Source organism: Zonotrichia leucophrys, chromosome 28 (assembly GCF_028769735.1).
Source record: "Zonotrichia leucophrys gambelii isolate GWCS_2022_RI chromosome 28, RI_Zleu_2.0, whole genome shotgun sequence".
Taxonomy (NCBI): domain Eukaryota; kingdom Metazoa; phylum Chordata; class Aves; order Passeriformes; family Passerellidae; genus Zonotrichia; species Zonotrichia leucophrys.
This window is the reverse complement of record NC_088197.1, coordinates 2,979,109-3,003,321: the sequence shown is the minus strand read 5'-3', so window position 1 is coordinate 3,003,321 and position 24,213 is coordinate 2,979,109. Positions and strand designations below refer to the sequence as shown.

The 24,213-nt window shown below is 44.1% G+C and overlaps 1 protein-coding gene across 3 annotated transcripts; it reads left to right on the top strand.

Moving 5' to 3' along the window:
* Window positions 1-14: 14 nt before the first annotated feature.
* On the top strand, window positions 15-22,262 carry LOC135458951 (scaffold attachment factor B1-like). 3 transcript variants are annotated; one of them, XM_064734466.1, is made up of 21 exons: window positions 15-409; window positions 1,643-1,730; window positions 3,016-3,080; window positions 3,163-3,441; window positions 4,586-4,648; window positions 5,442-5,469; window positions 6,422-6,926; window positions 7,386-7,432; window positions 7,836-7,936; window positions 8,219-8,368; window positions 8,467-8,567; window positions 9,012-9,148; window positions 9,669-9,757; window positions 10,205-10,341; window positions 11,456-11,749; window positions 14,081-14,218; window positions 15,825-15,864; window positions 19,143-19,255; window positions 19,956-20,068; window positions 20,265-20,331; window positions 21,880-22,262. In XM_064734466.1, exons 1-21 carry the CDS (start codon window positions 215-217, stop codon window positions 21,998-22,000), a joined length of 2,871 nt encoding a protein of 956 aa, XP_064590536.1. In that variant the 5' UTR covers window positions 15-214; the 3' UTR covers window positions 22,001-22,262. The 3 variants fall into 3 exon arrangements, 1 of the variants encoding a protein (XP_064590536.1); XR_010442950.1 differs by lacking the exon at window positions 19,956-20,068 and having other exon boundaries at window positions 21,880-21,943; XR_010442949.1 differs by lacking the exons at window positions 19,956-20,068; window positions 21,880-22,262 and adding an exon at window positions 21,664-21,685.
* The last annotated feature ends 1,951 nt before the right edge of the window (window positions 22,263-24,213 follow it).

Sequence of the window (24,213 nt, the reverse complement as noted above, 5' to 3'; positions counted from 1 at the left end):
ACGTAATCGCCGCTCCGGAGTTGGCGGCGCCGCGGCGCGAGTGGCCCGCCCGGGTCCCGGTGCGCATGCGCGCTGCGCCTCCCTCCCTTTCCCGCCCCCTCGCTCTCCCCTGCGCCCCGGGTCTCCTCCATTTTGTGCTGCGGCGGCAGCTGCGGCTCTCCCGCCTCGCCTTCTCTCCGCCTCGCCCCGCACGAACGAGTCCAAACCGCGGCCCATGGCGGAGAGTCACTCACCGGCCGGGCTGGCGGAGGCTGCGTCCCTGGCTGGGCCTGGCGTCCCCGGTTCGGAGTCGGAAAGCCGGCGGCGGCCGCTGAGCGAGCTGCGCGTGATCGACCTGCGGGCCGAGCTCAGGCAGCGCAACCTGGACAGCGGCGGCAACAAGAGCGTCCTCATGGAGCGCCTGAGGAAGGTGAGGGCGCTGGGGCTACCTCGGGGTGCGTGGAGCGGCTGCGACCCCGGCCCGGCGGCACCGCTGAGGAAAATGGCGCCAAAGAGCGTTCGGCGCCCTGAGGGGATCGGTGCGCGCGTAAGGGGTCCCTGAGGGGATCGGTGCGAGCGTTCTGGGCCCGCCGGGATCGGTGCGAGCATTCGGGGCCCCGCCGGGTTCAGTGCGAGCGTTTGGCGCCCTGAGAGGATCGGTGCGAGCGTTCGGGGCCCGGCTGGGCTGCGCCGGCCCGGGCTCACCCTGTGACCGCTGCTGCTGTCACCGAGCCCGCTCCGATCCCAGCGCTCGGTCCGGGTATTTCCAGCTTCGTGCACCACAGGGTTCTGCTGTTCTCTGAGCTGCTGGGTTTATGGTTCTGTGCGCCGTCTGTCGGGATTTTTGCTGCGTTTTTCTGGCAATGTAGCTACCAGCCCTTTCGCTGTGTCCTCATCACACCGCTGAGCGCGTTAATCCCACGAGGAATCCCTTCTCTGATCTCCTTGCTGTGTCTCAGAGCCGAGGTTTTTACCCTGTCAAAACAACCCGTGTGTCTGTGATCAGTTCCAAATGCTGTTCACTTTCAAGATCTTGGACATACAAATCGCATTTATTCACATCTGTCACCCCCAAACTCGTACTGCTATTTAAAAACAACAGCTCTTTTTCTATTTTAGCCACTCTGTCTTAAAAGAAGCAGCTTAATAATCTGTTTCTCATCAGAAAGCATTTTGAAAAACTTTAGGAGTTATCAGTGACTCAAGTAAGCCACGTGTAAAGTGGCATGTATATTTAATATTTTGAAGCAACATATAGTTAAATATAGTTATAGTTTACATATAACAAATATAATTATAGAGACTTTCCATGGAGCTTATGCTGCAGCTGCTTGCTGTGTACTTGACACAATTCTACTCATGGTCACAAATACAGAAACACCTGCAATTTACACTTTCATCTGTAGGATTGATGATAAACAATTCCAAATGCTGTAGGATTGGCTTTTTTTGCTGACAGTTTTCCCAAAACCTTACACCAACATGTCACTGCCTTCTCCCTGCTTGTTGCTTTGCTCTGATGGTTTTTCATTTGTGTATCCAAGTTGCTGATTCATTGTTTGGAATTTTTCAGCCTCTGGTGTGCAGTTCTCAAACTCTACAAAAATGTACTAATGAAGTTTTTAATGTCTATTTTTGTATCTTTCTCTTTTGCCCCTATTAGGCTATTGAGGAGGAAGGAGGGAATCCTGATGAAATTCCAGTGGTTTCAGAAAATATCATGAAGAAAACTCCAAAAAGAAGCAACAAAGGTAGTTAGAGAGACTTTTTATTACTAAATTTGGTTTACATGAAATGTAAATTTGGGAGATGAGACTCGACTGTTTTGCCAGCTAATTAGTTTGATTTTTATCATTACCTCTGATTTGGAGTGATGGTGCAATTGCTAAAATGCAGGCTAAAATGTGAAATCTTGAATGTCACAACTCTGGGTGAAAGAGATCTTTTAAATCATATTCATTTCCAAGTCTCAGAAAAACACCTGATGTCTAATACAGCACCTTTAATGTGGGGATGGAAATAGATGAAATATTCCTCTTGGCTCTAAAATCCTTCTCACTTTTCGGTTGTAATGTGCTTGTAGTTTTTGAGGAAAATCAAATTCATAAAAGGTCAAACAGCTGCTTAGCTCTGAGTTTGAGGAGTTGCTCCTTGGTGCTGAAGCTGGTGTAGTCTTTTTAGCGATTTCAGTAATTAATTAATTGGGATAATTCCCATCCAGCTGGTGGGCAGAGCACTGCAGTGAAACCCACAGGTAAAGTGGGGTTATTTCAGTATTTTGTGTTGTGTTTTTGAGGAAAATCAAATTCATAAAAGGTCAAACAGCTGCTCTGAATTTGAGGAGTTGCTCCTTGGTGCTGAGGCCGGTGTAGTCTCTTTAGTGATTTCAGTAATTAATTAATTGGGATAATTCCCATCCAGCTGGTGGGCATTACTGCACACCCTCCCTGGGCAATCTATTCCAGTGCATGCTTACTTGCACTGTAAAGAATTTTATGCTCCTATTGAGGTAGAATTTTTTGTGCATCAGTTTCTGCCCTGATGCTTATCCACAGGTAAAGTGGGGTTATTTCCATATTTTGTGTTGTGTTTTTGAGGAAAATCAAATTCATAAAAGGTCAAACAGCTGCTCTGAATTTGAGGAGTTGCTCCTTGGTGCTGAGGCTGTGTAGCGTTTTCAGTAATTCATTAATTTGGATAATTCCCATCCATCTGGTGGGCAGAGCACTGGAATGAAACCCCCAGCTAGAGTGGGGTTATTTCAGTACTTTATGCTGTGTTTTGTTTGGTTGGTTTATTTTTCTTCTCATAAATGTTGAGGTAATAAATTGCTGCAATCTGAGCTGAGCCCAATGTTCTGGGGAGGTCACAGAGCTTGAGCTGCTGCCAGCTGCTGCACTGTGACTTGTTTGTCACTTACTGGGTGCTCACAAACAGGGCAAAACCTGAAGGAAACACCAACTCTGATAAAAAAGCAAAGCTGGAGGGGTACAATTCTAATTTCTGCTGTGATTCTAATGCTGCTGATGTTGTTAGGACGTCGAGCAGATGAAGAAGGAGTGGAGGACAACGGCCTGGAGGAGGATTCTGGAGATGGACAGGTACAGGGGCTGCCTCTGGAGGGGGTGATGGTGGCTCTCAAGCCACCCTGACTGTGACAATGTGCTTTTTTTCTTTTCACAGGACGATATTGAAGCAAGTTTGGACACCTTGCAGGACATTGACATGATGGATATCAGTGTGTTAGATGAAGCTGAGATAGATAATGGCAATGCAGTAGATTGTGGAGATGATTACAGTGCCCATAACATTCTTGACTCACTGTCTGATAGCAAAGAAAATGCAGATGCAGAAGTGAAAGAATTTCCAGATCAGCCTACAGAGTTTGCTGTAGGTAACTTGGAGGCATCCCCACAATTTTCAGAAATTAAAGAAGAATCAAGAGAAATACCAATAGTGATGGTATGCATCTCTTTTGTGTGTGGAATCAGGGTTTTCTTTTTTAAATTTATTTATTTCTGGGTTAAACAGCAAAATGCTAAAGCTAAAAGAGTACTTGGGAAAAGAGCTAAAGAGTACTTGGGAAAATTTGGAGCTGTACTGGTTCTTAATGGTCGTTGCTTTTCTTCTAACATATTTGTGGAAAGGCATGTCTTAATTTTTAAAATACCTAAATGTTGTTTGTACATATGTGATTGCATTAATAGCAGTTTACAGAGCATTTGTTTTTAATCATGCTTTGAACTCTGCTTCACCCTATTAATCATAATGTATATATTATTCCTATTTTCATATTTTTATTTTAGAGAACATGTGAGGCATACAAATAGTGTAACTTACTTTCTTCTCAACTCAACAGCACCATCCAGGGAATTATATTCAATGTTATTTTTCTGCTAAGATTGGGTCTTGCAGTTATTCAGTTGCTGAAAATGTTATTATGTTGACTTTCTGTGTTTATCTGGCTGTTGACCCTGGGCTAGAGGATAATCCCTATCCCCTTGAGATAAATCAAGTGCTTTATCTCCTGAAATGTACAGCAGCATTTAAAAAAAGTTCTTTCTGCCCCATTTAATGGGGGAGTATTGCTCTGTGTTGTGTGTCCACATTAACTGAGATTCTAAATTTATATATTTTTTTTCTAAAGCTGCACAAATAAGCTTGGCCCCCTATCCCCAGGCATATCCTTGTCCTACACAAATCAAATGGAAATACTCAGAAAAAAGGGGGTTATTTTTGAGTAGTAAATATCTTGAGGCCAGGTTGGCTCCCATGATCTGCTTTCATCAGTAAAGGAAATAATTACCAAGTCCTGTAGGTTTTTTGGCTCTGTTGTTGCTGTAAATGACAGGGATAAAAATCAGATATTTTGCTGTTGGAATCCCTGTACTTGAAAGATTTTTGTGAGCTTACCATCATGGTTAAGAAATAATGAGAGATTTTATTCAGTTAGTGGTGGTTATCACTCAGTTTTTACCATTATTGGTTGTTTTGGGTGCTGGGTAACAGCTGTCAGTGCAAATACAAATCTTCATTTTCTCACTCAGGTTTCACTCACAATATTCCTTTATAAATAACAAGGTGTCTCCTGTTTATTTTTTTAAAGGTAGAGTTTGAAGATGTTGGGAACAGTTTAGATGCTTCTTCATCAGAATTAACCATAATAAAGGTAAATGGTGGCCAGTTTTTCTTTACAAACAAAAAAAGCATAAAATAATGCACTGTATAATACTGTGTGTGTATAGTGGATGCATTCTTCCTCTGCAAAAAATGGGAATTAATGCCTTTGGATTTATTCATAGAAACCAAGATTTCTTTATCAGATCATATATGTATATAAATATGTATATACATATATAAAAATTTATTTATGATGTATCACACTGAGTTTGATGGTAGATTCCTTTTATCTGCTGTAAATACCAGCTCAGTGCCTTCCATTGTGTTTAACTTCCATTAAAAATGTGCATATCCCAGGGTGAGAAGAAAGCTGCAACTATTCCTGAAATGCTGCCCTTGTTTCCAGATCATTCCTGGTAGGTTAAGAGCACCAGCCCCAGGTGAAGCTGGTGTTTCTGTTGATGCTGTTTTCAGAAAGGAGATTTCAAAAAACACAGGGTAGAGAAGGGTAACATGAAGATAATCTTTCCTCTGTGCTGCTTGCATTTATTGATTTATTTATCCGTGTGAATGTGTAACGTGTGTTCAACAGGAGGCTGAATTTGAGAGGTTTTAAAGTTTTCACAGACTTCATAAAGTTTGAGGATGTTAAAAACTCATCTTAAATTTTTCTTCTGAGAATTTATTTGAATTTCAATGTTTTCAAAGCTGAAATAGGCTAAATTATAGTAATGCTTTCACTAAATACTCTCCTGTACAAATGGATAAAAAAAGTCATTCAGAATAGCATCCTGCTTATGAAATAGTGATATTTCTCCTTTTCAAAATCTTTTTCACTACAGGAACTTGAAGAGTTACCTTTGGAGCCAGGTACTGTTTGCTTTTGTTTGGTTACTTTGATTTATTTTTTTTTTAAATGAAAAAAAAATTCCTGGGTATTTAAACAGTTTCATTCTTCATTTAGGCTTTTTGCGTCCCTGTTTGGTTTTTATTGGTTCTTTTTTTTTAATGCATTACTGTAGTGTACGTTATTATGGTGGAAAATCCAGGTCATGCAGGGTCATAGAGATTGGAAACCCAGTCATATCACCAGATCTGTGAATAACCACCCTTGGAAAACTTGTTTAATGCCATGAAATGGTTCCCTAGAGCTGTTACTGCAGAGTGAAGTTAAGGAACGAGCCTTAAAGATGTAAAGGTTCTGAAAACAGATCTTGTGATATCACACTGTACAGTGGTTCTGTGAATAAATATAAATACAGGAGTGTAGGCAGCGCAAAGCTCTGGTGCAGAACAGGAATTCAGGAGTGCCTGGACTTCAGAAGAAGGAGCACGCTGCCATCAGGAATTTGCTACAGATCCCACTCGCTGTCTGGACTGCAAACACACTCAGAACATCAGAAGATGCCCAGTTCTCATGTTGGACTGTCTCTGCTAAAAGAACTCAACAGAAAGTTGGAAAAATTGAACTCTCAGTGCCTTGATACGTTCAGTTAAGCATCTCGGACTCTGGAAGCTAACTAGAGAAGAAACAGAGCTGAACGATTTGCTGAAGAATATGAAGGCTGAGCCTGAAGTTTTTTGTTAAATCTGTGGGGGCATTTTTCTTGGCTGTTGAGGTGCTAGGGCTGATTTGGCAGGGTGTGAGAGAGCAGTGAGCGTGGTAGGTGTAACACTGTGTACACTAGGGTTTTCCAATCTCTGTGTAGCTTAGCAGTTCTCTTGGTGTTAGTGTGGCAGCCATGCCAGTTCCACATTTGTGATTTGCTGTATTTCCCTGGTGATTAAATCTTGTGCCATTCTATTCCTGTTAAATCCGTAGAAAATGAGAAAATACTCGACATTTTGGGGGAAACTTGTAAATCTGAGCTACTTAACGAAGAACAACCTCCCGAAGCGGAGCGGCCGCGTGCGCAGGAAGCCAGTAACGCGGGGCCAGGCAAGAGGCTGGCTGAGGAAGAGGACGCTCTCGCTGCCGCTCAGCTGGAGGAAGATGCTTTAGCTTTGGACAGCAAATCGGCCCAAGCTTTGGCAAGGAAGGAAGCAAAGCGTTTAGTGGTAGCAAAAGGGGAGACAAGTGAACAGAGCCCCGAGGAAGAGGCCCCGGACTCTGAAGGTGTAGTGGTAGAGACCCTAAGCGATCAGAGTAGCAAACGCTCCCAAGGCCTGGAAGCCTCTAGTGGGGAGGCAGCGGAGAAAGGCGCAGGTGCCGAAGCCAGAGCTAGCAAAGAAGATGGCAAGAGAGCAGAAGACAAAGCTAATTCTGAGGAATCTTCCCCTGCCACTAAAGAGTCCTCAGCCAGTGAGGGCGCTGATCAGAAAAAGAGGTTTGTTTTTTCTCCGTTCTAGACCAGATGCTATCTTTTATCATTGGTCCTTAAGTGATGCGAATAAGCTGTTTCCTTCAATTGGCCTCCGAGACTGATGAAATTGTAGCCTATTCCTAAAGGTCTCTTTTATTTCTCCATGTGTAGATATATTTTTTTTTTTCCTAAAGAACAGTGGGTTTGATTTCTTGTCCTTCCTCAACCTTCAAAGGTTGTTTTCCCCAAATTACTCTTATTTCTGTCATCTAATGTGCTGGTTTGGCCAGGAAGAAATGGGAAACAGAATTGTCCGTTTAGGGGTACAAATCCCTATTTCCTGTCACTCTTCTAGAAAATTGCCAATAATAGTGTTTATTTTGGAACTAATTTACTGGTAGGTATCCAATTTTAGTTGTGCTGTCTAGAATTAATGGTCTTTTTGCATATGATCTCTTGAATAATGTGGTGTTTTGTCTTTAGCCCTGTTGAAGACAAAGATACAAAGGCAGTCACAAAAGATGAGAAAGGTAGGTGCATGTTTGGGGTTTTTTTGGGCTTTATTTTCAAAGGAGCTGGAGTAAAAAAGAGGACTGTTAATTCAATGACCCCTCAGTGCAGTTGTAACACAGCCCTTCAAAATATAACTAAAATATCAGTTCTTTGTAACTTCTGTAACATTATTAACAAACAGAGTTGAGGTTTGTTTTAAATAAGTATTTTTTTGTGATTTAACATATGATACTTTGTAATTCTCCTTAAAGTGATTGAAGTGCAGGAAGAAAATCTGTAGCTACAAACTTTTTCAGAGTTTTCAAATGTACATTTACTATGGAGAGTTTTATGAAGGAAAAATGTGGAGGAGTTAGGGTTCTGAATTTTGTTCTCCTGCATTTGTGTTTCATGTGGTTTTTTATGTTTCTTGTGCCTCAGGCCGTGTGGGGAGTGGTTCTGGCAGAAATTTGTGGGTTAGTGGACTTTCCTCCTCTACTAGAGCTACAGATTTGAAGAATCTTTTCAGCAAGTATGGAAAGGTATGTAGTGGATATGTAAATTAACAAACCACAAAGTGGTAGTAATTTTTATTCAATTTTATTTTGTTTTTTATAATCCCACTCACCCTTCTCTGTGTATATCTGCCTTAAGCCCTTGACATGCTCAGCAACTTGAAGATGAATTATTGAAGGGGGCATTGATTGAACTAAATGCCTTTTAGAAATCCTTTCCCATCCAAATCTTTCTAAGAAATGGTCATTAAGTTAGAATTTATTTCTTGACAGACCTGCAAACGCAGAATATTTTGGTTTTTCCCAAAGGTGGTTGGTGCAAAAGTGGTGACAAATGCTCGCAGCCCTGGCGCTCGCTGCTATGGCTTTGTGACAATGTCAACTTCTGAGGAGGCCACCAAGTGCATCAATCACCTCCACAGAACTGAGCTGCATGGTAAAATGATTTCTGTGGAAAAGGTGAGTGGCAGCTGTTTCATGACAATGTAATTGAAATAAAAGCATGCAGTTTTAATCTCTGTCTCTGACTATGGAATTCTTTCTGGCTGAATTTCTAGGCTAAAAATGAACCAGCAGGAAAAAAACCTTCTGACAAAAAGGAAGGTGAAACAAGGAAGGAAAAAGACAGGCACCATTCTGCAGAGTCCAAATCTGAGAAGTAAAGTGTTGTTTTGTGTTTTATGATACTTAAAGACCACTTATTTCAAATCTAACCAAATAACTGTAATAAATCTTGATTTAATGTTCTATCCTGCATTTGAAATAGGAATAATGCTTCAAAAGTTTATGTTTTACAGTAGTAAGAGCATCTTAACTGGTTCTCTGTTCAGAAATAAAAAGCTCTTTAGTGTTAGTATAAAAACTTGTTAGCTACATAAGGAGATGCTAAATCAAATTATTTATAGATAAACCATTATTTTTACCAGTTGTTTGTCCTCTGATCTTGCTCTGTCTTGGACTCTACTTTTAATTGACAAATATTTCTAGGATTTAGTAAGTCTTTCTGGTGGACTGTGTGGTTAGTGAGTGGTACTTCCAACATTGGTTTTTCAAGTGGTTTGTTGCTTTTGAAAGAGGCATTTTGCTTTCCTGCTTTTTGTAGATCTGCTGGTATTAAGAAGGAGGAGAAGATCGATAAAAAAGATGATGCTAAGAAATCAGAAAAAGATGAAAAAGAAGGAAAAGAAAAGGATGAACAAAAGACTGGATCTTCTGATAGATCCAGGGCAAGCAAATCAGGTGATGCTGGCTGTCTTTCAGGAATGTTTTCAAGGATACTTGTACATGATTAGATGTGATTGATAATTCAGTAAAAAGGAGCTTACTTAGTAAAACTGACACAAACATCAGAAAACACCTTGAAAATTTTGGCTTCAATTTCTAATGACTTAAAACAGTTTCCATAATTCTTATGGAATTGTCACTGGGTTTAGACCTGACACTGTATGTGGCTTGTGTTCCTTTTTGGGCTTTTTTTTTAAACTGGCAAAGAATGTATTTTGTGGACAGAAGAATTAAATTAAATTTGTGTTCTTTTAGCTGTCATCCCTGCCAGAAAATACTGCTGTAATTTTTGATAAATTTACTGCTCCCATCCTCATGTTGGCCAAATCATTTAAATCATGAATAAGTTCCATAAGTTATTAAAAACCTCATTAAAATAACTTTTTACTATTTAGTATCCTCACAGTTTTGAATCTTGCAAGAATTGTTGAATGTCTTTTGTACCATTTATTTTTGGCTCTGTTTTGTTTTCTAGCAAGCAGAGGAACAGAGAGGACAGTGGTGATGGATAAATCTAAAGGAGAGCCAGTTATTAGTGTGAAAACTTCTGCATCAAAAGAGAGGGTAAGGCCAACTTCCAGAGAAGCTTTTGTGTAAAAATAGGTGTCAAATAGATTTATGTGCTCAGAGATGAAGGGGTACAATTTGGTACAATTATCCTTTTGGAAAAGCATCAGGATTTTAATGATGTGGCAGAGGGGAAATGCTTCTGTTTCACCTTTTTTATACTTTTACCTAGTGCAAGAAGTAGAGTTGCAGTATGGAAATGGTTTTAGGATGATGTGTTTCCCTGAGTATGGGATGTTATTGTGCAGGTCAGGTTGTGTTCCTCTAGTATTTATTTGTAATATTTGAAGTTCTGCTCAAATTGGGGATACTTTCCCCTGGAATTCCACTGGTTTTTACCTCTGGGGAAGGCATGGCAGCCTGTTCTGTTCAGGTTGGCACAGTGTAGGTGTTTCCTAGGAAATGCACCGTGTTCAGCTCATGCCTTGTTGTGATTCATCTCAGAGCACCAAGAGCCAGGACCGCAAATCGGAGAGCAAGGAAAAGCAGGATATTTTATCCTTTGATAAAATCAAGGAGCAGCGAGAACGGGAACGGCAGAGGCAGAGGGAGAGAGAAATCAGGGAGACGGAGAGGCGCCGGTGAGTCCCCAGCACCTCTGAACGTTAAATGGCATTTTTTACCTCTTACCTGTACCTTTAACTCCCTTACCTTTCTGTGGTTTTGTTCAAAGCAGTGCTGTGCTGCTCCAACAGTGATATCTCAGATTGATTTCATATTATTTACTATCTCAGATTGATTTCATACTGATTACTGCTAGAACAGACATTAATGCCAAGTGATGGAGGATTTTACTGCTGAAATCAGTGTTCTCATCAGACTTCCATGGATGCTTTCAGGCTTTGTCTTCCACTTGACTGGATTTGAATTTTCTTGATTTTTTTTTTTTCCCCAGAAGCTTTTAAATATTTGTTGTAGATCAGATTTCTGTCTTAGGACTTGCTGTACTCTCTGAAAGCTTTTTCAGACCTGACTATCTACTTAAGTAGATATCTTAAGTAGATACTTACTTGGTTTTTTTGCCCCAGAAGCTTTTAAATATTTGTTGTACATCAGATTTCTGTCTTAGGACTTGCTGTACTCTCTGAAAGCTTTTTCAGACCTGACTATCTACTTAAGTAGATACTTAAGATAGGTGCTTTCAGGCTTTGTCTTCCACTTGACTAGATTTGAATTTCCTTGATTTTTCCCCAGAAGCTTGTAAATACTTTTTCTACATCAGATTTCTGTCTTAGGACTTGCTGTACTCTCTGAAAGCTTTTTCAGACCTGACTGTCTACTTAAGTAGATAGTAGTAGTATCTACTATTAGTATCTAAGAGTAGATAGTAGTACTATCTACTGTTAGTATCTAAGAGTAGATAGTAGTACTATCTACTATTAGTATCTAAGAGTAGATAGTAGTACTATCTACTATTAGTATCTAAGAGTAGATAGTAGTACTATCTACTATTAGTATCTAAGAGTAGATACTATGTTACTCATGCAGAATTTTTCACCTTTGCATCTGTCATTTTTATGGAGTTTTTTATTTTCCCCTGAGCTGTTACTTAATTGGCAAGAAGGGGGAGAACATAGAAACTTCTTAATAAAAAAAAAAGGCAAAACCAAACAAGAAACACAACCAAAAACAAAGAAGCAGTAAAGCTTGGACTGAAGAATCTCAATTAAAAACGAAATATCTCTTTGAAATCAGAGAGAGAGAGAGGCGGGACCGGGAGCAGCGCCTGGCAGCCATCCATGAACGCGACGAGAGACAGAGGCTGCAGAGGGAGCGCGAGCGGCTGGAATTCCAACGGCAGCGCCTGGACAGAGAGCGCCTGGAGAGGGAGAGGCTGGAGAGGGAGAGGATGCACATCGAGCAGGAGAGGAGGCGCGAGCAGGAGAGGATCCAGAGGGAGAGGGAGGAGCTGCGGCGGCAGCAGGAGCAGCTGCGCTACGAGCAGGAGCGCAGATCCGCCATGAGGAGGCCTTATGATCCTGACAGCAGGTGAGGAGCAGGGCAGGGGGGCTCCAGACTCCTCAGCCACATCCCCTGGGGAGCCCTCTGGATAAAGCACTCATGGGGGCTCCAAACTCCTCAGCCACATCCCCTGGGGAGCCCTCTGGATAAAGCACTCATGGGGGCTCCAAACTCCTCAGCCACATCCCCTGGGGAGCCCTCTGGATAAAGCACTCATGGGGGCTCCAAACTCCTCAGCCACATCCCCTGGAGAGCCCTCTGGATAAAGCACTCATGGGGGCTCCAAACTCCTCAGCCACATCCCCTGGGGACCCCTCTGGATAAAGCACTCATGGGGGCTCCAGACTCCTCAGCCACATCCCCTGGGGACCCCTCTGGATAAAGCACTCATGGGGGCTCCAGACTCCTCAGCCACATCCCCTGGGGACCCCTCTGGATAAAGCACTCATGGGGGCTCCAGACTCCTCAGCCACATCCCCTGGGGACCCCTCTGGATAAAGCACTCATGGGGGCTCCAGACTCCTCAGCCACATCCCCTGGGGAGCCCTCTGGATAAAGCACTCATGGGGGCTCCAAACTCCTCAGCCACATCCCCTGGGGAGCCCTCTGGATAAAGCACTCATGGGGGCTCACACCTGAAAGACTCTGTAGTTGCTGCTTTTAACGCTAATAACAATTTGAAGAAGAGCAAATACCGTGCGTGTCCACTTGTAAGCCCTGTTTGGGTCTACTCTTCTTTCCCAAAGAGGGATGAACAAGAGTAGTAACAACCTAGAGCTGTTACTTCTTTGAGCAATAGAGTAGAATAGTAATAATAGAGTAATGGAGTTGTAATAATAGAGGAGGAGTAGTAGTAGTAGAGTAGTAATAATAGAGTAATGGAGTTGTAATAATAGAGGAGGAGTAGTAGTAGTAGAGTAGCAATAATAGAGTAATGGAGTTGTAATAATAGAGGAGGAGTAGTAGTAGTAGAGTAGCAATAATAGAGTAATGGAGTTGTAATAATAGAGGAGGAGTAGTAGTAGTAGAGTAGTAATAATAGAGTAATGGAGTTGTAATAATAGAGGAGGAGGAGTAGTAGTAGAGTAGCAATAATAGAGTAATGGAGTTGTAATAATAGAGGAGGAGGAGTAGTAGTAGAGTAGCAATAATAGAGTAATGGAGTTGTAATAATAGAGGAGGAGTAGTAGTAGTAGAGTAGCAATAATAGAGTAATGGAGTTGTAATAATAGAGGAGGAGTAGTAGTAGTAGAGTAGCAATAATAGAGTAATGGAGTTGTAATAATAGAGGAGGAGGAGTAGTAGTAGAGTAGCAATAATAGAGTAATGGAGTTGTAATAATAGAGGAGGAGGAGTAGCAGAGTAGCAATAATAGAGTAATGGAGTTGTAATAATAGAGGAGGAGGAGTAGCAGAGTAGCAATAATAGAGTAATGGAGTTGTAATAATAGAGGAGGAGGAGTAGCAGAGTAGCAATAATAGAGTAATGGAGTTGTAATAATAGAGGAGGAGGAGTAGTAGAGTAGCAATAATAGAGTAATGGAGTTGTAATAATAGAGGAGGAGTAGTAGTAGATTAGCAATAATAGAGTAATGGAGTTGTAATAATAGAGGAGGAGTAGTAGTAGTAGAGTAGCAATAATAGAGTAATGGAGTTGTAATAATAGAGGAGGAGGAGGAGTAGTAGAGTAGCAATAATAGAGTAATGGAGTTGTAATAATAGAGGAGGAGGAGTAGTAGTAGAGTAGCAATAACAGAGTTAATAGAGTAGTCGAGCTGTAATAATAGAGGAGGAGTAGTAGTAGTAGAGTAGCAATAATAGAGTAATGGAGTTGTAATAATAGAGGAGGAGTAGTAGTAGTAGAGTAGCAATAACAGAGTTAATAGAGTAGTCGAGCTGTAATAATAGAGGAGGAGTAGTAAAGTCATAATAATAGGGTTAATAGAGTAGTAGAGTTGTGCTAATGGAGTAGTAGTAGTAGAGTAGTAATAATAGAGTTAATAGAGTAGTAGTAGTAAAGTCATAATAATAGGGTTAATAGAGTAGTAGAGTTGTGCTAATGGAGTAGTAGTAGAGTAGTACGATTAGAGTTAATAGAGTAGTACTAATAGAGTTAATAGAATAGTAGAGTTGTTTGTATCGACTGTAAATGGTAAAGGAAAAGATACTCATTCTCTTCTCACATCACCACATACTGAAATTAAGCTGTTTTTTGCAAACCAAATTTTCTCTGAAACCGAAACGCGACTCCTTGCTTAACACACATAGATTTTTAATTCCTGGGTTGGCTGAGGTTTGAGAGAGCAGGAAAGGGGAGGTGTTTCTGGGGCTGCTGCTGATGTGAGCCCTGTGTGTGCAGGAGGGATGACCCCTACTGGCCCGAGGCCAAGCGCCTGGCGCTCGATGACCGCTACCACTCGGACTTCGGCCGCCAGGATCGCTTCCACGACTTCGACCACCGCGACCGCGGCCGCTACCAGGAGCACTGCTTGGACAGGTGGGCAAGGCACTGCCTCTTCTGCTTCTTCTGCTTCTTCTGCTTCTTCTTCTTCTTCTTCTTCTGCTTCTTCTTCTTCTGCTGCTTCTTCTTCTTCTGCTTCTTCTGCTTCTTCTGCTTCTTCTGCTTCTTCTGCTTCTTCTGCTTCTTCTGCTTCTTCTGCTTCTTCTGCTTCTTCTGCTTCTTCTGCTTCTTCTGCTTCTGCTGCTTCTTCTTCTGCTTCTTCTGCTTCTTCTGCTTCTGCTGCTTCTGCTTCTCCTCCTTCTGCTTCTCCTCCTTCTGCTTCTCCTCCTTCTGCTTCTCCTCCTTCTGCTCCTGCTTCTGCTTCTCCTCCTGCTTCTGCTTCTCCTCCTGCTTCTGCTTCTCCTCCTGCTTCTGCTCCTGCTTCTTCTTCTGCTTCTTCTCCTTCTGCTTCTTCTCCTTCTCCTTCTGCTTCTCCTCCTTCTTCTGCTTCTCCTCCTTCTCCTTCCTATGTCTTCAGGGAAATTTGGTGTCTTGTAGCGGCTTGGATGGTGTCAGCAGAGTAAAAGGAATCACTCCTGTGCATTTCTCGTGTCTGATTTCACACGTGCTTGCAATCCTTTGTTTCCGTGGGTTAGGGACTATGGAAACAGGATGACCCATGTGGCAGGGAGGAGTGATGAGAAGCTCTCCATCTTATCAGAAGGCTAATTAATTATTTTATTGTACTATATTATTCTATTCTATATTACATTATATTACGTTATATCTAAACTGAATCTGCCAAGCACTCAGCTCTGCACACAACTGCCCAGAATCTCACGACTGCCAGCCCACAGTCCTGACACACACACACACACACACCTGGCCCTGACAGGCCAAGGAACCAAAACACCATCACTTTGGCTAAACAATCTCCATATTGCATTGTACTTTGATACAACACAGCCACAGCAAATAAGATTAGAATTGTTTTTTCTTTCTCTGAGGTTCAGAGAATATGAATCTCAGAAATATTCTTGGGAAGAATTGTGCCTTGCTTTTCTCTGTGAAGAGAAATGTGGCTATAAGGGACATAGAGGCTGCATAAAGATTATTGCCAAGTCCTAATGCAGTCTGCCATGATGCTGATGGAGATACAGCAGCTCCTCTCAAGGTCTATGGAAGTTGCTTTATGAGCCCCTGAGATTTAGCTGTTTCCTTTTGCTTTAAAACTTTCCCTATTTTCATCTTGGCAGCCTGGCTAATGCAGGTTTTTAGCACCACAGAATGGAAATACTTTCTGTGTGGTGCCATTGAGATTTCTGTTTGCTCTCAAGGGATCTCTGGTGAAAACTGTGCTGTTTGTTTTTGCTTGTAACTCATTTCTGACACTGGCAGATTCACTCAGTGTTCTCCCTTGGTGTCACTGAGTACCTGGCCATCCTCAGTGCTGCCTTTTTTTACCCATATTACAGTGATAGGTGTTAGTTTGATCTCTTTTTATACTATGAAATATGAACTCTTTTGAGTTATCTTGCCACTGAACATTAGCATCCAGATTTACAGCCTAATGAAAGTTAACTTTTCATGTGTTATTTCATGCAGACCCTGGAATTATAATTACAGTGCTGATTCAACTGAAAACTTTTCATTTTTGTTCCAGGAGAGACTGTGCAAGGGGAATTCCAGATCGAGATGGGCAGGTATGTTACAACCAAATTACTGCTTCAGTTAAAAACCAAAAGAAGGTGAAAGCTAAAAACCCCAAAGCAGAAAGGACACAGTGTGCACACAGCACAAACGTTTCAGCTGAGATACTTGAACAGAACTAATTTTGTGTGCTAATGAGCATAAAATAAATTATTAGGTTATCTGCTTGCTGGGGTGGTAACCTCAAATACAGGCAAGGGGAAACCTGTGAGTGATGGGAGCATCTTTTCAGGGTGGTGTGTGGCAGTAAAAGCTTTTTGATTGACCATCTCAGGGGTTAAGAGAGAGCTGCTGTACTTACTTAGCTGGCAATGGATGCCTTCTCTCACATTTATCTAAATGAAACAAGGCTGTAAAAGGACAGGTGTGAAAATCAATGCCACAATGAGATTCAAACCCTTTCATTTCTGAAGAGAGGTAGGAAGTGAGCAGATATTCAATATGAAAATTTAAAACCTGAAGCCAAGAACATAAACCTTAAAAAACCTTAGCAAACAAAAAAGATCTCTCCCACCAGCGAAAAATAAACATCTGGAATGAGCCATGCCCTACAGCAGAACCTTGAAAAAATGAGACAGCTATAAATTTTTTACCAAAAAGCCAAATTTTTGCAATCCTAGAATGTTGAGAAGAATGAAAGTGTGACAAGAAAATCTCACAGATATGTATACTTAGCAGAAAGATTTTTTAATGTAGAGTCTGATGAAGGAATAGAGATGGAAGCAAGTTTTGATATAGAAGAAAAGAATTGCTGAGCCAGTCTTGCTGGATAACCAAAGAGGCAAAGGGTGTGTTAGTTAGGAGTTTTTATGGCTTAGAGCAAAGGATAAACCCACCTCAAAGATGTTTTTACTGAGCAGAAAGAGAGCACAGGCAAACAAGTCAGCAAAGCTGCAAGCAGAAAAAAAGTCTCAGACTTATCCACTGCAAGAAAACTGAAAACCAACTTCTAGCTAAAACTGTAATGTACTGACTTTTAGTGATTGGAGAACAGCAACATGAATATGGTAATTAACAGTAGTTATGATAAGCTATAAATAAAAGCTAAGGTATAGTTTGGTTCTACTGTGTCAAGATGCTCAGCGAAGAAAAGTATATAATGCATTGTAACCAAAAGAAAAGTGTAGAATACATTGTAACCAAAATTGAGGGGTCTCCAGGCCTGTGTGCAGCTGGAGCTGACAGCTGTAGGCACAGGCTCTGTCACCCATGACCCTGTAATGTCTTAGATGTAATAAACTGCATTTTGAGGAGCTGCCTGGAGTCCCACATCTCTCATTTTGGCTCTTATGGTGGCGCCCAACGTGGGGCACCATTAGCAAGAGAGATAAGTAAGAGCCTTAATGAGGGATGCAGGTCTGCAGGCCTGCCTGCAGCTGGAGCTGATAGATGTGGGCACAGCTCTGTCACCCACAATCCTGGATGCTATAATTTGGATACAATAAACTGCATTTTGAAGAGCTGCCTGGACTCCCACATCTTCATTAGGCTCTCACAGTGGTGCCCAAGCGGGGCACCATAATAAGAGCCTGAATGAGGGATTGGATCTCCAGGCTGTGTGCAGCAGGAGCTGACAGCTGTAGGCACAGGCTCTGTCACCCACCACCCTGGACTGCTGTAATGTCTCAGATACAATAAATTGCATTTTGAAGAGCTGCCTGGACTCCCACATCTCTCATTCAGGCTGTTACAGTGGCGCCCAATGTGGGGCACCATCAAAAAGAGCCTGAATGAGGGATGTGGGACTCCAGGCCTGCCTGCTGCTGGAGCTGACAGCTGTGGGCACAGGCTCTGTCACCCATGACCCTGTAATGTCTCAGATACAATAAACTGGATTTTGAAGAGCCCCTGGAGTCCCACATCTCTCATTCAGGCTGTTACAGTGGCGCCCAACGTGCGGTGCCATCAAAAGAGCCTGAATGAGGGATGTGGGACTCCAGCATGGCCTGCTGCTGGGGCTGACAGCTGTGGCACAGGCTTGTCACCCATGACCTGTAATGTCTTAGATGTAATAAACTGCATTTTGAGGAGCCCCTGGAGTCCCACATCTCTCATTTAGGCTGTTATGGTGGCGCCCAACGTGGGGCACCATTAGGAAGAGGGATTGGTAAGAGCCTGAATGAGGGATGCAGGTCTGCAGGCCTGGCTGCAGCTGGAGCTGATAGATGTGTCACAGGCTGTGTCACCCACAAGCCTGGACTGCTGTAATGTCCCAGATACAATAAATTGCATTTTGAAGAGCCCCTGGCCTCATCTCTCATTTGGGCTCTTACAGTGGCGCCCAACGTGCAGTGCCATCAAAAAGAGCCTTAATGAGGGATGCGGGTCTCCAGGCCTGTGTGCAGCTGGAGCTGACAGCTGTAGGCACAGGCTCTGTCACCCACCACCCTGGACTGCTGTAATGTCTTGGATACAATAAACTGAATTTTGAAGAGCTGCCTGGAGTCCCACATCACTGATTTTGGCTCTTACAGTGGCGCCCAACGTGAGGCACCATCAATAAGAGCCTGAAAAGGGATGCAGGTCTCCAGGCCTGCCTGCAGCTGGAGCTGACAGCTGTGGGCACAGGCTGTGTCACCCACAAGCCTGGACTGCTGTAATGTCTCAGATACAATAAATTGCATTTTGAAGAGCCCCTGGAGTCCCACATCTCTCATTTAGGCTCTTACAGTGGCGCCCAACGTGGGGCACCATTAGTAAGTCCCTGAATGAGGGATGTGGGACTCCAGGCCTGCCTGCAGCTGGAGCTGACAGCTGTAGGCACAGGCTCTGTCACCCATGACCCTGTAATGTCTCAGATACAATAAATTGCATTTTGAAAAGCTGCCTGGAGTCCCACATCTCTGATTTAGGCTCTTACAGTGGCGCCCAACGTGAGGCACCATTAGAAAGAGCCTGAAAGGGATGCAGGTCTCCAGGCAGGTGGAGCTGACAGCTGTGGGCACAGGCTCTGTCACCCACCACCCTGGACTGCTGTAATGTCTTGGATACAATAAACTGCATTTTGAGGAGCTGCCTGGAGTCCCACATCCCTGAGTTTGGCTCTTACAGTGGCGCCCAATGCGGGGCACCATTAGTAAGGCCCTGAATGAGGGATGTGGGACTCCAGGCATGGCTGCAGCTGCAGCTCTGTCACCCACCACCCTGGACTGCTGTAATGCCTTGGATGATTTTTGAAGAGCCACCTGGAGTCCCACAAGCCTCATTGAGGCTCTCCCACCAGCAGAAAGGCCGTGCTGGTGTCTGTGACCGTGTCCTGCTTGCCTTGCAGCACTACCCCGACGAGCGGCACGGGGGCCCCGAGCGGCACTCGCGGGACAGCTGGGGGGGCTACGGCTCCGACAGGAGGATGAGTGAGGGAAGAGGGATCCCCCCACAGACCCGGTTAGTGCCTCCCACAGCAGGGAAGTGATTTGGGGCTCTTCACATCTCCTCAGTGAGCCTTTGGAGGGTGACAGCAGAAGGAGCTTGACAAGTGTGAATCCTCTCTCCAGATCTTGGAGCATCTGCAGGAGCAGGGAATTGCCACGTGAAGCTCTGTAGTGAGTAAAGAGCTGCTCAGTTAGCTCAGCTCCTGCCTCTGCTTCTCCTGTAAATAACTTCCATTTCTACAGATGAGATTCACTCTGTTTCTACAGTAAGGGCTACACAAGTCTCATTCATGGCCAGTGGTCAGGTTTTAGAGGAAATTGAGTGAGAAGTCTCTGCAGTGGTGGGGGTAGAGAACTTGGACTCACCTGAATTGTAGTGGTTTCTCTTTAAACCAGTGAATCAAGCTGGGCTTATTCCAGCTGCATGACTTTCAGACAGAGGAGTGGCAGCCAATGAATTCATCCATGCCCAAGTATTCCAGTCCTTTACAATATCCATGATGTCTCTGGATGGAAAAAGCCCAGTTTTGTTGTGTGAAGGATGCTGTTCAGCAAGTGTCTGTCATTGTTTCTCTTGGAGTGGTTGGGTGGCTACAGCTCTAGCTTGATTAACCATTTAACACACTTTGGCATGGGGTATGGTGTTTGGCTTTACCCTGTGCTGCTCAGTGGGTAGGGGACATACCTAGAAGATGTTCTTTTATTTTTTTAAGAGATGGACGTGACTGGGGAGATCATGGTCGAAAGTTAGAGGGGCATCAAGATCGTACATGGCAGGGAAATGTGGATGGAGGAGTGATGGGACGGGATCATGAGAGATGGCAAGGTACACTTGCTGCTTACCAGTGTGATTGTGGTTCTTTTCTGTGAATTACTGCTGCTCAACCTTCTAGTGGTAGTTAAATTACAGAGAAATCAAATGAAATTCTGGGAACAAGGTGACATTTGTATTAGGGAAACACAAAAACTTGTCTTTTTCTTTTTTCTTTTTCTCCCTTTTTTTTTTTCTCTTTTTGAATTAGGTGGTGATAGAAGCATGCCTGGTCAGTCAGGACCAGGCCATGGGATGACTCGAGGAGGGACATCAGGGTAAGAACTTCTGTCAGAATGTTTATAATGCTTTTATAGTACTTTGATCTGTATAAGCAAGGGGGAAAAAACCCCAACAAATAAAAGAAACACCTTTCAGAGTGTAGGAATGTGCCCCCTGTTGATGGAGTGACTAAATGATTCTTTGTCTGCTTAAAAAGGCAAAAAGCCCAGAAGTTTCTGTCCATGATTGCAAAAGGCTGAACAATCACTTTATTGTACCAATACTAAATTTTACTCTTCAGAAAAACCCATCACCCTTGCCACACAGTCCAACACAGCTTTGATGTAATTGGTCAGTCCCTCCAAACACCATCCAGAGTCCAATTAAGAAATCACTTTTTGCTTAACAAATCTCCTTAACCAATTCCACATGTGCACAACAGATGTGCAGCAAGTGATAAAAATTGTTTCTCATTTTTCTCTGAGCTTACTCAGGAAAACCCTCCAAACATCATCCCCAGAGTCCAGCTATGAAATCACCCTTTGCTAAACAAATCTCCTTAACTGGAAGGTAAGAAACAATTCTTACCTTCACTTGCTGCACCTGTTGTGTGCACATGTGGAATGGGTTATGGAGATTTGTTTAGCAAAGGGTGATTTCTTAACACATTCCATATGTGCACAACAACAGATGCAGCAAGATGAGAATATTCTCATTTTCCCTGAGCTTTCTCACAGCTTCCCAGGAACACCCTCCAAACACCATCAGTGTCCAGTTCAGATTTGTTCAGCAAAGGGTGATTTCTTAACACCCTTTTCTTAATCACCCTCCGATTTCTTCATCACCTTTGCTGAACAAATCTCCATAACCCATTCCACACGTGCACCAAGAGAAGAATTGTGTCTCATTTTCCCTGAGCTGTCTCAGCTCCCCAGGAGCGCCCTGGCAGGGAGCTCTGTCTGTCTGTGTGTCTGTCTGTGTGTCTGTCTGTGTGTCTGTTCAGCGCTGGCCCGGCAGGAGTCTCTGTCTGTCTGTGTTGTGTGTCCTGTCTGTCTGTTCATGTGCCCTGGCAGGAGCTGTGTCTGTCTGTCTGTCTGTTCAGCGCTGCCCCAGCAGGGAGCTCTGTCTGTCTGTGTGTCTGTGTGTCTGTTCAGTGATGCCCTGGCAGGGAGCTGTGTCCGTCTGTCTGTCTGTTCAGTGATGCCCTGGCAGGGAGCTGTGTCTGTCTGTGTGTCTGTCTGTCCGCTCAGCGCTGCCCCGCTGTCGTTGCAGGCGCAGTTTTCTCTGGGAGCCTCTGTCTGTGTGTCAGTCTGTGTGTCTGTCAGTCTGTGTGTCAGTCAGTCTGTCTGTCTGTCTGTCCGCTCAGCGCTGCCCCACTGTCGTTGCAGGCGCGGAGCTTTCTCCGGGAGCCTCTGTCTGTCTGTCAGTCTGTCTGTCAGTCTGTCTGTGTGTCTGTCTGTCCGCTCAGCACTGCCCTGCTCTCATTGCAGGCGCGGAGCTTTCTCCGGGAGCCTCTATGTGTGTGTCTGTGTGTCTGTGTGTCTGTCTGTCTGTCTGTCTGTGTGTCTGTCTGTCCGCTCAGCGCTGCCCCGCTCTCGTTGCAGGCGCGGAGCTTTCTCCGGGAGCCAGGGTGCGGCCGTGCAGGGCCAGGCCGTGCCCGGGGTGTTTGGGGGCGCCCCGAGGAGCCCCCGGCTGGCTGAGCCGCGCTTCAGCCGCCGCTACTGACGCCCCCCGTGCCCCGGGGGATTCACTGCCGCCTGCCCGGGGCTGGGAGTTTCATTCACCCAGGGTCACCTTGAGGTCGGGATTCTAAAAATGCCAGACTGCTGCTGCGCTGTAGCCAAATCCCGTGTCAGCTTTGGTTTGGTTTGGTTTGGTTTTTTGTTTGTTTGTTTGTAATGAACATGGTGTTGGTCAGACATCGCTTTTAAGTTTCTGTAAGTGAAACATTCCATTTTTCAGAAATAATAAAATTGGTTTATGGCTACTGGTTCTTTTTGTTTGTGGAGTCTTTGGTGACCTCATGAGAGGTTTAAAAATCATTAAAGAGACAATCTGCTTTTAGCAATGTGAGATTTGAAGAGAACTGATAAATCTGGGGCCTGGCAGACCCTGCCTGTCCTTAATTGTTTCCTTTCTGCCATTAAGTTTAAATATTCTTTCTACATTTCCATTTTAGTTTTCTGTCATTACAGGAGTAGAAAGAGGAGGAGAAAGGGGGAAGGAGAGAGAGGATGAAGAAGAAGGAAGGAGGCCTGAAAAGTAGGATTGAGTTCAGTCTAGGGCTCAGTGCTCACCTTGTTCACCTCCCTCTGATGCTCATAGCCTGCTGTTCATTGCTTTGCATCTTCAGCATAAAAACCTAAAAGCCAAACATGAGAATGCTTGAGAATTCAATGAGAATTTTTTCCCATCCACCTCTGGCTTCCCTGTGTCCCTGTGTTTTAATTCTTCCCTTTAAAACTTCTTATTCATACACATACTGAAAAATAATATTAATTTATATAATAACTGAGGGTTTTTCCAAATAACCCTGTTCATCTGTATAATACACAGAAATTTTAGAAGGTAAGGAATTCTGAGTACAGATACATATAGCTCTTGAACATACAAATATAACTTTTATATATATATATATATTTATATATATATATATATAAAAGTAAAGCATAAAGACCTTGAATTTGTAAGAAAATCGGTTGTCTAAGGAGGAAATCGAAGTTTCTGTGTTTATTTTTTCCTGTCTAACAAACTGAAGTCTGAGATTTTGGTTCTATCTCAGTCGCTGCTGTCGCCGCCTGGTGGTGACGGGGAGGAACTGCAGCGTCCTGAGGGCTCGCTCGCTGCGCCGCCTGCTGGGTAAAGGTGGAACTGCAGGGCAGGAACGGGGGTGACAGCGGGGACTCGCTGGTGGCACTGGGGGAGTAACTTTGGGGACTCACGGGTGTCCCCTGAACAGTGACAGTGAGCATTCTCTGGTGGCCCCAGCACAGTGACATTAGGGACTCGCTGGTGGCACTGCCACAGTGACATCAGGGATTCACTGCTGTCTCTAGCACAGTGATATTGGGGAATTGCTGCTGTCCCCAGCACAGTGACACCAGGGACTCACTGGTGTCCCCCAGCACAGTGACACCGGGTATTTACTGCTGTGCCCAGCATGGTGACAGCAGGAGCTTGCTGCTGTCCCCAGCACAGTGACATCAGGGATTTTCTGCTTTCCCCAGTGCAGTGACATCAGGGATTCACTGGTGTCCCTCAGCACAGTGACACTGGGGGCTCACTGGTCTCCAGAGCACAGTGACATCAGGGATTTGCTTGTGTCTCCAGCACAGTGACATCAGGGATTTGCTGCTGTCCTCAGCACAGTGACATCAGGGATTCACTGGTGTCCCCATCCCAGTGACACTGGGGACTCACTGCTGTCCCCAGCACAGTGACACGGGATTTGCTGCTGTCCCCAGCACAGTGACACTGGGGGCTCAGTGGTGTCCCCATCACGGTGACATCAGGAATTTTCTGCTGTGCCCAGTCCAGTGGCATCAGGGATTCACTGGTGTCCCTCAGCACAGTGACACTGGGGACTCACTGGTGTCCAGAGCACAGTGACATCAGGAATTTTCTGCTGTCCTCAGCACAGTGACACTGGGGACATCACTGCTCTCCCCAGCACAGTGACATTGGGGATTTGCTGCTGTCACCAGCACAGTGACATCAGCGATTCACTGGTGTCCCCATCCCAGTGACACTGGGGGCTCACTGCTCTCCCCAGCACAGTGACATCAGGAATTTTCTGCTGTGCCCAGTCCAGTGGCATCAGGGATTCACTGGTGTCCCCATCCCAGTGACATTGGGGATTTGCTGGTGTCCCCAGCACAGTGACACTGGGGGCTCACTGCTGTCCCCAGCCCAGTGACATTGGGGATTCACTGCTGTCC

What these genes read in the sequence shown, in the direction of transcription:
- LOC135458951 (XM_064734466.1), top strand. Translation starts at nt 215, where the DNA reads ATGGCGGAGAGTCACTCACCGGCCGGGCTGGCGGAGGCTGCGTCCCTG. An exon ending in CAGGAGCACTGCTTGGACAG is followed by an intron (nt 14,219 to 15,824) that starts GTGGGCAAGGCA and finishes TTTTTGTTCCAG; the next exon opens with GAGAGACTGTGCAAGGGGAA. An exon ending in GGGATCCCCCCACAGACCCG is followed by an intron (nt 19,256 to 19,955) that starts GTTAGTGCCTCC and finishes TATTTTTTTAAG; the next exon opens with AGATGGACGTGACTGGGGAG.